Source organism: Haliotis rufescens, unplaced genomic scaffold (genome assembly GCF_023055435.1).
Source record: "Haliotis rufescens isolate VD_foot unplaced genomic scaffold, xgHalRufe1.0.p SCAF_6, whole genome shotgun sequence".
In the NCBI taxonomy this organism is placed as follows: domain Eukaryota; kingdom Metazoa; phylum Mollusca; class Gastropoda; order Lepetellida; family Haliotidae; genus Haliotis; species Haliotis rufescens.
The window spans coordinates 50,407,118-50,420,410 of record NW_025964334.1 but is presented as its reverse complement, the minus strand read 5'-3'; the positions used below and the strand labels follow the sequence as shown (position 1 = coordinate 50,420,410).

Below are 13,293 nucleotides of genomic sequence, written 5' to 3'. Positions count from 1 at the left end.
TTCATGATAGAGATGAGAGGTTTATGATCGGACTCGACTTTCACATGCCGACCATAAACATACTGGTGGAAACGCTTACAGCCGAACAGGATAGCAAACATTTCCTTTTCGATCTGTGCATAATTGACCTCCGTGGTGGTCAAAGACTTAGATGCATAAGTGACAGGCTTCCCATCCTGTAAGAGAGCGGCACCAAGACCATACTTGGATGCATCAACTTGGAGTGTTAGATCCTTGTCTGGGTCGTAGTAGGCAAGAACTTGCCCAGGTGTCTGTGTGATGATATCCTTGATTCTCTGAAACGCTGTGGACTGAGGATGATCCCACACAAACTCAACGTCTTTGGGAAGGAGCTGTCGCAGAGGGCTGGTGATCTCGGACAGATTAGGAGCAAACTTGGCTAAATAATTAACCATTCCAAGAATTGTTTCCAATTCAGAGCGGTCACGTGGTGGATTCATTGAGCATATAGCAGAGACCTTAGCTGGGTCCGGTCTGAGGCCTTCAGCACTCAAGATGTGTCCAAAGTATTGGATCTCTGTGACACCAACTTCAAGCTTCTCTTCGTTAAGCTTAATACCTTTGTCACGGGGGCGGGAAAGCATGTTCCGCAGGTTGTGATCATGCTCCTCGGGAGTACTTCCATACACCAGAACGTCATCAACTATGGCTGCAACGCCATCTAGTCCCTCATAGCACTCGTCAATCCTTCGCTGAAATTCATCTTGTGCTGAACGTATCCCAAAGGGTAGTCTAAGAAATCTGTAACGTCCATACGGGGTGTTGAACGTTGTAAGAAATGAAGATTCCTCAGCCAGTCTGATGGCCCAATATCCAGATCGAGCATCGAGTTTAGTGAAATAACGAGCCTTAGAGAGGCTTGGAAGGATGTCTTCAAGTGTTTTCATTGGGTAGTGTGGACGCTGTATAGCACGATTCAGGTCCAATGGATCCAAGCATATGCGCAGTTTCTTTGAGTGTGGCTTTTCAACGATTACTAAAGAGTTGACCCATTCAGTTGGTTCATCAACCTTTGTGATAATGTTTGACTTTTCCATCCGATCAAGTTCGTCTTTGAGTCTTTCACGAAGTGCGACTGGAACTTTTCGTGGTGGGTGAACTACAGGGATAGCACTCGGATCGATGTGTATCGTACATTCACCTGGAAAGAGCCCAATGCCCTCAAACACATCGGCATATTCTGCAAGAATGGTGCTCTTCTCAAGAGGTTTTCCAGATTTCTCACTCGATCCACAAGTATCAACCGCACAGGTAAGTTGGATAAGCTCCAATTCAAGGCATGTTTTGAGACTGAGTACAGGGTTTGATTCCGTCTCTACAACGTAATACTCAGCTGTGAATTCACGATCATCAATCTGACAAGGTAAGCTACATGTACCGTGAGTTTGAAGATGTGTACCGCCATACGCCATCAACTGTTTGGGCAGTTTACTGAGTACAGTTGTAGTGCCAATTTTGGGGAATAATCCAGCTGGTATGATATTTACCTGAGACCCTGTATCTAATTTGAATTCCACTGGTATGCCCTTAATTCCTACCTTCACAGTAACAAAAGCCTGGTTAGTATCCTCAGTTTTGGAGTGGACACTGTCAACATCACTAGATGTATCCACGCTATCAATTAAGTCTATGAGAAAGTCTGAGTCCCCTGAATCAAAGCATTCATCTGTCACAACCTCATTGACTTTCACCGAGCGACACACAATCTTGAAATGATTCCACTTTCCACAATTGTCACATTTTCTACCTTTGGCAGGACACGGTTCACGCTTAGAATGTGATCTACCACAGTTTCTACACTGACTATGTGTTTTGTCATCACTGTTTGATGATCTTCTATTTGGTGTGTTGTGGGGTTTTACAGGTTGTGATTTCTGTCGGGAGTAATGATACTTTTTGTGTCGATGGGAATTATCACTGGCTGAAACTGTATGTACCTCAGGGTTGGCCATTGTTTTCAACTGTTCCTGAGAGTATTCCAAACTTTGTCCCATTTGAATTGCTTTCTCGAGTGTCAATTTCTCCCCTTCATTTATCAATTTTGCACGAAGTTTAGTAGATGATGTGCCGAACACTATGCGGTCCCTCACCATTTCATCAGATGTATTAAATGCACAATCTGTAGCTAGCAGCTTTAATCTAGTCACAAACTGATCAAAGTGAGATGACCCCTGAACTTCGTTATTGAATTTGTACCTTGCGAAAACAGGATTCAACTTTGGCTGGACGTATGCTGCGTAGCGAGTGTAGTAAGTTTGAAGTAACTTTTTATCATCATCAGAAATGCCTGTCCATGTATTGTAAACATCTCTACCTTTTTCTCCCACCCAAAGTAGGAGGTATGAGCACTTCGATTCTTCCGACTTTTCCACCAACGGTCCGTCGAATATCAGTTGCACGTGCTGTTTAAAACGCCGCCACGCATCAGGCAGGTTTGATGCTTCCCAGTCCATAGATGGGGTGGGGATTCCGGAAAGATCCATGACTCTGACACCATGTAATATTCTCACGCTTTGGGAATAATTTGTAGCACTTGAACTAGCCCTAGGCTGTTGCTGCCTCCGACGAATAAATAATGGAGAACGACATTCTGTGTTCCATCTTGTATTAATTGCCATACATACACGGGTGGTACATCTGGTAAAACAGGGGGTCCCGACGGCTAGGTCGCCAAGGGAGATTACTCTAATATGTTATACACCATCACAGCCGCTAGTGGCATAATGCAGTATGATAACAGTACATGAGTAGCATCACAAATCAAATTGACTAATGAAAACCTGTAGTCACGTAATTTGAGATCACCAGAACCGCTGGAATGGATCAAGGAGTAAGTGTGAGTTGACTGAAATGCAAGCCCTAGAGGAATAGAGGGTGTCATGTATTCTAATAACAGGTCACTATTTCCACAGGTTACCAACGGCCCCTATAATTTTCAGCTAGTTTCCATCAGGACTACCTAAAAACACTGTGTGGCATTAACAAGGAGTGCGTGAGTGAGTGTGTGAGTTGGGTTTAACGACTTTGAGGAATATGATTCCAGTCAGGTAGGATGTTTGTCTTGCTCGTTCTGGCAAAGATTATAGATGGATCAAGTGGTCCAGTAGTGAGTGAGTGAGTGAGTGAGTGAGTGAGTTTGGTTTAACGCCACTTTTAACAGTATTCCAGTTATATCACGGCGTGTCAGCTTAATGTGGGAGGAAAGCCCCAAGTGATGCAGGTCTCAAAAGTTTACCACTTCGGTGAAACCTACGAGCACGGGTATGGTGCTGACAAACCTAGAAACATAATCGGGGCGAACCGGGATTCGAACCCACAATCATAGGTTTCTGGCGTGCCCAAGGGACGCAACTCTGCACAGCGAATCACAGCGCCTTAGAAGACTGGGTCACTCGTGCCCCCTACAAACACTGAGGACTAGTGAAATAAGGATTATTCTCTGGACAAGACTTTAAAAAAGCGATTTTCTAAGGATGAACATTCCACGGAATCTTTCTTGCACATGAGCGTAATTTGATTCAAAGGCTATTTCTAGCACTGCGTCATCTGAATCGGCCCCAATACAGCCAGTGGGTCTAGGCTATTTATCATATTGGAATGGAGATACGATACACTGGGTAATCAACGACGGTCGACACCAAGTCAGATATATTATTACGAGAATCACATGCAACGTGTTGCAGTCATGATAGTAACAGTAGTGATTCATACTAAATATGAACTTTGCATCACTTCATTCCCAAGGTTTCACGCTTGTAGACGACAACCGGATTCTGGTGTATCAGGAAGCCATTCAGGATTTCATACAACATTCATACAACATACGGTTCCAGGCACCAGGTGTGACACTTCTGCTTGTTTAAGGCAGTAATTAATATGCCAGATAATGTCAACTACGCAGGATTTCTTGCTGAGTCAGCAAAACCGAGCTTCAAAACCACAGCTATGAGTCCTGCCCTGCTTCATATTCAATCATCTACTGGTCGCTATTACATGGCTATGAATAATTAGTCCTTTAATAACGCGCCAAATTCCATTTACCGACTGATTGCTCATGGAGCTACATTACTATGAATGGATCAGAGTGCACTCGATTTGCATTTTCAGCTCCCTGGGGAGTATACAACCCAAGCTGCCTGTGAGGCACCTAAGAAATAAACGACGAGTTGTTATTGTACAATAAAACACTGCAGGGAGAATAAACCAGGGGCGCAGGTTTATTCTCCCTGCAGTGTTTTATTGTACAATATACAAATGCACATCGATTGGAAATGTCAATACTCTCAGGTTCCCAAACCATATATGTTTTAGTGCACCAAAATCATTTGTCAGTGATATCGATCGGCAGTCAGTAATACAAATCAATGATAGGACACAGTCAGACACCTTCTCTCAACACCTGTTACAGTGTATGCAACAAATATTATATTGACTGGCCAAGTTACCACTCCTGTGCTGTGTTGGCCAATCTGCATCAACCAAGTCAGCGAGCCTGACCCCCCGATCCTGTTAGTCGCCTTTTAAGACAAGCATAGTCGCCTTTTACGGCAAGAATGGGTTGCTGAAGACCTGTTCTACCCCGGACCTTCACGGGTGTTTAATGCAAAGGGGGAAGGGGGACTTTCTTAAAAGGGGACAGGGAGGGGAAGAATGCAGATTATTCATTCATACTCAAATAGCTGGGGTTTTTGGTTGTCAACAAATGAATGTGTGTTGTATGTTTTTTAGTGGCTTAACAATACACCCATACAGTATTGTATCCTGATACGAGGCCCATGGTACAATTAATTTACCACCCATTTGTTTGTTTGTTGTTTAACGCCGCACTCAGCAATATTCCAGCTGTATGATGTCTGTAAACAATCGAGTCTGGACCTGACAATCCAGTGATTGACATCATTCGCATCGATCCACACAATTGGGATCGATGACATGCATCAACCAAGTCAGCGGGACCACCCGATCCCATTCGTCGCCTCTTACGACACCTATATCATGATACATTACATTACAAATTAAATTGGTGTAAAAAACATGTGAATAATAACAGAGACTGTTCAACACCCAGCTTATGCAGATTCTGTATATAAGTATAATAAGTAGCATAACATAAACAGTGTCCTCTAGCCTATATCGGGGTGGTCGGGTAGCCTAGTGGTTAAAGCGTTCACTCGTCACGCCGAAGACCCGAGTTCGATTCCCGATATGGGTACAATGTGTGAAGCCCATTTCTGGTGTCCCCCACCGTGATATTGCTGGAATATTGCTAAAAGCGGCCTCAAACCAAACTCACTCACTCACTCTAGCCTATATCATATGTATCTGTCCTACAATATCCCATCTTCGATATCACAAATTTGTATATAATAATGATTCCCAGTTCTGCTTTGCCTGCAAAAAAACAAATCAACCTAAAAAAGAACTACTGTATCAGGATACGAATCGTATCGCACACATACTATCGGGATATGTAGCGTATCACGTGACCGCCGTACTGTTACACCTCTATTGTTCTTTACATGCTATCAGAAATAGTAAGCTCCAACAGGGCTTTATCCGACACTCAAATGTGCATCTAGTACAATCAAATGTAGACAATGGACGAAGTAATAGAATACACTGCATCCCAAGGGACACACAATTGTATTCATTTTACCTACAGTTCACAAAGAGCAGTCATGGGTGTCTGTCATTTCATCCAGCAATCATGACAACTGTCTACATGATCATTGATTTACAACAGTCAGTAAAACCCTGCTCCAAAAAGAGTGTCTGCACATTTTGTGCACCTCTGGGTACCCCCTATGAGCAGTATTTAACAAAGGGAACAGAATCATGATAATCCCTATTCCTCACTGTTACCATGGTTACCTCTAGTAAGCCGACAGCCACTGAGTTTTTCCAGAACTATAGCCTTCACCACTTGAAATAGACTCACAAAAAATTGTGATGATGAATTAACGAAGATAGCTGCATGCATTCTTATACTCATAAAAGTGAAAACAAGATATTCCAGCGACAAGGAATATTACCTACAAGAATGACAAAAATTGCAGACAATGGACCAGATAATCCAGTGACTGACATCATGAGTATCGATCTATGCAATTGGGATTCAATGACATGCATCGATCCCATCAGTTGCCTCTAACAACAAGCATAGTCGCCTCTTACGACAAGCATAGTCGCCTCTTACGACAAGCATAGTCGCCTCTTATGGCAAGCATAGTCGCCTCTTATGACAAGCATAGTCGCCTCTTATGACAAGCATAGTCGTCTCTTATGGCAAGCATAGTCGCTTCTTATGACAAGCATAGTCGCCTCTTATGGCAAACATTGTTGCTTCCTATGGCAAGCATAGTCGCCTCTTATGGCAAGCATAGTCGCCTCTTATGGCGACGCATGGGTTGCTAAGGACCTATTCTCTACCCAGATCTTCGCCTCTTATGAGTATGTAAAGTATGCACACTTGATGGCAAAAGAAGATTTTAACAGATTTCAACAAATATCTTTCAAACTAGGATATGTAGGATGAGATAGTCCATATTTATTTGTTATAAATTTACTTGAGATGTACATTGTTTCAGAAGGCCCTTCAAGGCACTTTATCAATCATATTCATGTTGCAGGCCTCTGAACATGTTCAAGGCAAAATTTGTATTCAATGACTATTAAAAGCAGGATCTAAACTGAAAGACTTAAAAGTAAGTGTGAACCCTGCTAGTGTTACTCATATTTCCTTCTGGCAGTCAGATCACATGGCTGGCAACCCGGGTGCAGCGAATACAGGCTTACACATTACAGGCAGGGCTCACAGAGAAATTGTTTACTTGCTCTCACATTTTGTTAACCCACATCAAATAAAATAGACATTTGTAACTGTAGTCTGTGCCAAAAACTTGAGGGTCCACCAGCATAATTTTCAGGATTAGTGTTAATATAGTAACAATAAATTGTATATTTATTAGGGTCGTTACGATTCACTCGCGTATTCGGTGAATCGAACCGTATCCATTCATGAATTGAATTCGTTATTCGTTGCCACTAGAATCGAATATCTATGAATATGCAATCATGTGCATTTACATACCCTGTACCTAAAATGTCCATAAGAACATATGATATGCATAGGTTTCTTTAAAGACAACACTCTTATAATATTTAATTTGACAGGAATTTGGTCACTGGTCATTGTAGCATTTGAGCAGATACTAGGACTAAGTACCTGGACAAGTGCAGTATGTAAATGTACATGTATAATATAGATAATTAACAAACCATGTCAAATAATTTATGTTGTTGTTGCCTCACTGAACATGCTGAATATGACAAATAATACATCAACTGCTGACTTCTTATTGTATTCGTCAATTAATATTCGTATTCATTACCCTATATTCGTAATACGAATCGTATTCGCCTCATAGGTTATTCGTGGCAGCCCTAATATTTATTATACTTATTCTATCTCACACTATGCATTCTTCTTTCGATCCTAAGTGGCAAATGTGCCTAAACAGATGTTTGATAGACATTATTTAGAAGTTGATGGATGACGAAGTAGACACAATTCATATTTTTAAAACTTATCCTTTCTCACACTATCATTTCTCATTCTTATTTCAATTCTGACTGGAAACGTGCCAAAACAAACGTTTTTCAGTTAATTTGGAAATAACTGAATATTTAGGTGTTTAATAAATTGCCAAAGTGAAAATTTTAGCTTTTTCACACATTGACAATAACGTATACATACGACAAAATAAGCAATGCTAAGGTGAATTATTTATTTTGTGTTACAAGTCAAAATAGTGCCGAGCTACAAATAAGCAGCGTATTTGCGTAAACATGGTAAAATATCCCACAAAAATATCCAAAACCCAAATACTTTCATTTAATTTGCATACAGAAATGCATGCATTAAATGAAAAACTCAAATGTATAAAAACAGCACTTGTAAATACCCAATGAAGATTTTTCAGCATGCATACAACGGAGCTAATTTCCGAAACACAATTCTGAGCTAATTCACTTTCCCAGTCAACCCATATACATAGAATAGTTATCGTGGTTATGTACATCTAAAACAAATCTTAAAATGTTCACTATTTGGGGGAAATACCCATTAGTGTGATGAGTAGATGAGTGAAAAAATATTGCTTACCGGTACCAAATGAAAAATGTAATAACCCAATTAAAATAGAAACCCAAGAGTAAAAACTCAATTGCTCAAAAAGTTATCTGGAGCTCTGATAGTGTAAACAAAAATCACACAGTTCCAAGGAAGTGACATCAAACTTCGTCACCATTATCGATGCTACCCCAAAAGATACCTCATTTCCTTATAATTTCCAAGACAAAACTGTATTTCATTTTGTTGTTCAATGTGACGCTACGCTCTAATACTATCAATAAAAGCAACAAATGTGCTTACTGTTGCACAACACAGGTCGCAAACTAGTCAAGAATTCTGGGAAGTTATCCATGTACACACGGGAAAAAACAAAACAATAACAAGGTAAGAACCAGTCCCGGGGAACTGCTGAAGATAATACCCCCTTTAATCATCAAGGTCATTTCATCGTTCTGTAGTCACAATTCAAGTCGAACTATTTTCATTGTATAAACTTTTTTTATCCCTGACTGAATAAAACTGGGATTAGACTATAAGTATATTAGGGACTTACTTTAGACTTTTAAGCAAAAAAGCACAACAAAAATAGCTTCCTTCACGTTAATTACACTGACAATAGAAAGCCATATATGTCACATGGGCTACAGCACACACAACAATGATGATATGTATAGGGCAGTTCAACAATGTTATAAATGTTTGGACTATATTTATCAATCACTAAATCATTTTTGAAGTTGATCAGTGAATAAAATCATAGAAATTCCAGATTCAAATAACCCTATTCAGGGCTCAAGTTAGGGAACTTGATTTAACCTATACCAAGTGCATGTTGACATGAAAGCTAGTAGCACCAGACTTAACCAGGTTGCACCCTGGTCTCATACTATGTGACCTTTATCAAGGTCAAAACACAGATGCATAAGCTACCGGTAGTTTTAATCAGCAAAATCCCAGATCTCTGATGACTGTGTCATATGCAGTGTTTCCAGTTTTTCACCAGTAAAATTAGGCATGGACTAATTTATGACTGCCAGTCCCTGTGGACTTTCCCCTTGTCTATTATCAGTGCAAGGAAATAACATTTTGCTTTGTTTCGAGGTTAAATATATATTTGTACCATTGACTTAGTCTCAAAATACAAGGTGAGGTGAGGTGAAATTGGGTTTAACGTCGCGTCCAAGATTATTGCACTTATATAGCGACGTGCATGCACGTGTATGTGTGTGTGTGGCTGCTTGTACTAGTCCGGACTGATGCCGATTTATAGTGCTAGCTCACTGAGATACCATGCCGCAGTTTAACATGAATACCCTACTCAGACACAGTATACTGACTCCGAGCCGACCAGTCCTTGTTTTAGCCCCTTAATGCCGAGCGCCAGACAGGGTAACAACAAGTACAATCTTTTAACGTCTTTTTGTATGACGCGGCCCGGGATCGAACCCTGGACCTTCCGCTCTCCGGGCGGACGCTCTACCACAAGACCACGGAGGCGGTTCTCAAAATACAAAAAAAGGAGAAAATTGTGACTGTACTTTGTGTGAATGACGCGTAGATCTAACTAAGTTACTTCAGAGATGATGTCATTGAATTGAACATGATGTGAAATTAATTAAAACCAGGTCATTTTCATCTTTTTTCAGTTGTTGAAGTTGGGACTGACAAAGATTTGGGGGGACTGGTAATTTTCGAGTGAAATGCAAGCAGGAACACTGATATAAAATTACACATTACACAGAGATATGTAATACATATATAATATGGATAATATAGCTTTTATTGAATGTGTTCAAAGATTATGTTGTGTGGACAAGAAAGTGTTAGTCACATACAAATTTGAATTGTTTTAGGCATGTACTTGGCGCATGTATCACCAAAATTCAAAAGCTGAAGTCCTGCAGTGGCTGGTGACGAACTGTAATGTGCTGTGTGTATTGTTTCATATCAGGATATTTTCAAGTCAAACATGCCAGCAGTCAGACAGCTTAAACATATAACAAATTCATTTGACTCAACATCTAATCTGTTGACTGTTACCTCTAAATGATAGGGGAATTATTCCATCAATTAGAAATAAAACACCAAAAATAGACTATGAGGAAATAATATTGTGATGATGTTGACATACATCTATGTTTCTGAGTGACAGTTTATAGGACAGCCAGTCCTAGGTCCTCAGTTCTCCCAAATATCAAAATTTCAATAATGCGAGTAAACAGTGATTTTGGCACAAAAAGATGTATATAGGTCAAAGCCTTGGACCCAAGAAATGTAATAAGTCAACGGCAAAAAAATAAATCAACAAAAATGGCAGATGAACGACAACAACAAATCAATGCAACACCATTCGTGATTGGATGAATATATAACATCTGGCCAATAAAATGTTGCTTTAAAAAAAGCTCTTAACTAAGTCACCACAGCTCCTGACAGTGTTTCCCTATGTTACAGAAAGTATGATGCAAAGACATGTGCTGCTCAGAATTTCAATTACAAATTTTGATGGCTGTGCATTGTTTTGTTGTAAGATACTGTAATTGATACTCTAAGTAGACTAATCCTTACTACTTAGTTTTTAATTATGAGAATATGAAACGAGTGACGCCTTGCTTAGCATTTCTATCGGTCAAAAGTCCGACCACTTAAACAAAACAAGGGTCAAATTGAAATTTTACCAGTCTATGACCGGTGACCAAAGGCCATCTGAAACTCTGGTAAACACTATTGTTATGTTTGCTATGATATGTGATATATTAAACTAACTTTCAGCAAAAAAAGCACACTCATGATACACTCAACATCAAGATCAAAGAAAACAAACGATGATACCTTATTAGGATGAACATATTTAAAGTGATGGGATTAACATAATGTACTTAACCATGCTCACCCAAGCTGCTAAAATAGAATGGTGATTTCATTGGTCTATTTGTCCTTTGCTATTCATGGATCTGCGCTAATTAACTGCTGGCTTCCTTTGTTTAGTTTCTACATTTGTTTGTTATCTCATTACATTTGTTGTTTGTACATGTATATGTCCTCTGCATCCTGGCATTCATTCACATGATGAAGGAGTAAGTGAGTGAGTATGGTTTTACGCCGCTTTTAGCAATATTCCAGCAATATCACATTAGGGGACACACATTGTACTCATGTTGGGAATCGAACCCATGTCTTCGGCGTAACAAGAAAACGCTTTAACCACTGTAGGCTACCCGAGCATCCCCAAAGGAGTAAGTAAAGGCTAAACACCAAAATGTTGTGTTCCTCATAAAAGAAGTTGGCATTCATAAATTACCTCTATAAGATAAACAAGCAAACAAAACATTCTTACTGAATTTCATACAACACGTTCAATGTATGAATAATTCGCCCTGTTCTTATGAATATTGTACACAGTGTTGTAACGCCTGTAAAAAGTCAGTAATCCTAATCAGGACTGATCCATTGAAGCAATAGGTCCCTGGCTGGAATCAACACTAAAAGTGGAAAAGTACATCTCTTTGACCATGCTTAAACACTTAAAAAAGCCATGAAAATAGTTGAATTTCGTGGTTGATTTTTTTCATGAATACCAAGGAAACAAATTATCCCTTTCTTTTCCTGCAAAATAAATATCACCCAATGCAAAGGAGCTGGGTTGGTTAGGATAATACATTATACCTACTGTTGGCAATTACCATTTAATTGTAGGCAATGTAGGCCATGGTAGATCTAGTGGCAGAAAGCTAATTACTTAATGATCACAAATTCCCATCAATGTTGAATATGCTGATAAATTATCCAAACACTGCAACCTATGTCGTTTTCACGTCGCACATGAAAATCTATGTCTTCAGGTCCCTGTCATTTATGCTAGATTATGCTTTCATTTCTTGTCAATGTTAATTCTTACTCATGTCATAGGCAAGCTCCGGCGAGTCACACGACATCGGAGATTCCCTTAACAAATTCCCGTTAACTACGCAAATTACGAGTTCTTAATTATACTCACGAATAAGATCTCGGCCTAGCTGTCATTTTGCAGGTATTTGACAGAGGTAAACGTTGGAATGATGATGGGAAATAGTAATACAAGATTATTCACTCGGGTAGAGTCATTTCGAGATCACCATATTGCTCACTGACATTAGACGTAGGGGAAATAACTCTGTATCTTGCACCTCGCGCACCACAAATAAATTGCATGGGATAATTACATGTGTAAATTAATTGCTACATTCCATGCTGTAAAGTAAGTTATACAACATGATATAAACATTCACCATGGAATTAAATACGACAGTCGGATAAATATACGGCTTTCGTTAAACCGTCCAGTGTTATTATTTCACAATATAAATGGAACCAGTCCAGATCTGTTCAATACCAAACAGTCATGGCAAACAATTATAGAACTTTACATGATTTTAAAAGCAGATGTTTTCTTTCATATATAAACAATGGAAAATTATAATATAAGTTAAATAACTATATTCAAACGATCTACATATGACGGCACAACCTCTTAATAATTTAAAATATCCATACAAATAAAATATTTACTTGTCAATAAATTATTATCATGTGTATGATTTTAATTTATTATCACTTTAAAATATACAGTAGTATATTGAAATATATAGTGGTATATGTTCAAGCGTGTATTGAATGAAACAGTGAAATATGACTTCGCACACATCTGACCGAGCGCTAGGGCAAATAAGAGAACTAATTGTCTAAATATCGACTATTTATCGATTTGACGTAAGTTGTTGATAACGGTGGTTGTATCCTGTTCAGCGAAGCCTCATTGTGGAGTTCGCTGTTAGACAGCACTTGGGTTATAAGACTTCACTGGTCTGATCTGTCATCAAGCATTTCTTTGTATAGCTTCAGGTGTGTGCTTTGACCATTGGGTGGCTGTTATCACTGATATACCACGTGTATTATATATGAGTGTATTTAAATAATACGTAGATAGTTAAATATAGTCATGTACCTTTACATTGTGATATTATTGGCCTCGTTCCTAATCTGTGTGGAACTAATTTTGATCTTCGAAACGTTCACATGCATTTAATCAAAGTGTATGCTATTTCAGTGCTTGCTTTATTTGCTTTACCTCAATTGACTTCCAGTATTTGCCAGAGTTG

At 39.3% G+C, this 13,293-nt stretch overlaps 1 protein-coding gene across 1 annotated transcript in view; it reads right to left on the bottom strand.

The window, feature by feature from the left end:
* LOC124112165 (dnaJ homolog subfamily C member 5-like) overlaps positions 1-12,285 on the bottom strand; it is a 31,641-nt gene extending 19,356 nt beyond the window's left edge. The window contains exon 1 of the mRNA XM_046472155.2: positions 12,153-12,285. Within this exon, the coding sequence (XP_046328111.1) occupies positions 12,153-12,178 (26 nt within the window). The 5' untranslated portion in view covers positions 12,179-12,285. The remainder of the gene's footprint in view (positions 1-12,152) is intronic.
* Positions 12,286-13,293: the final 1,008 nt, after the last annotated feature.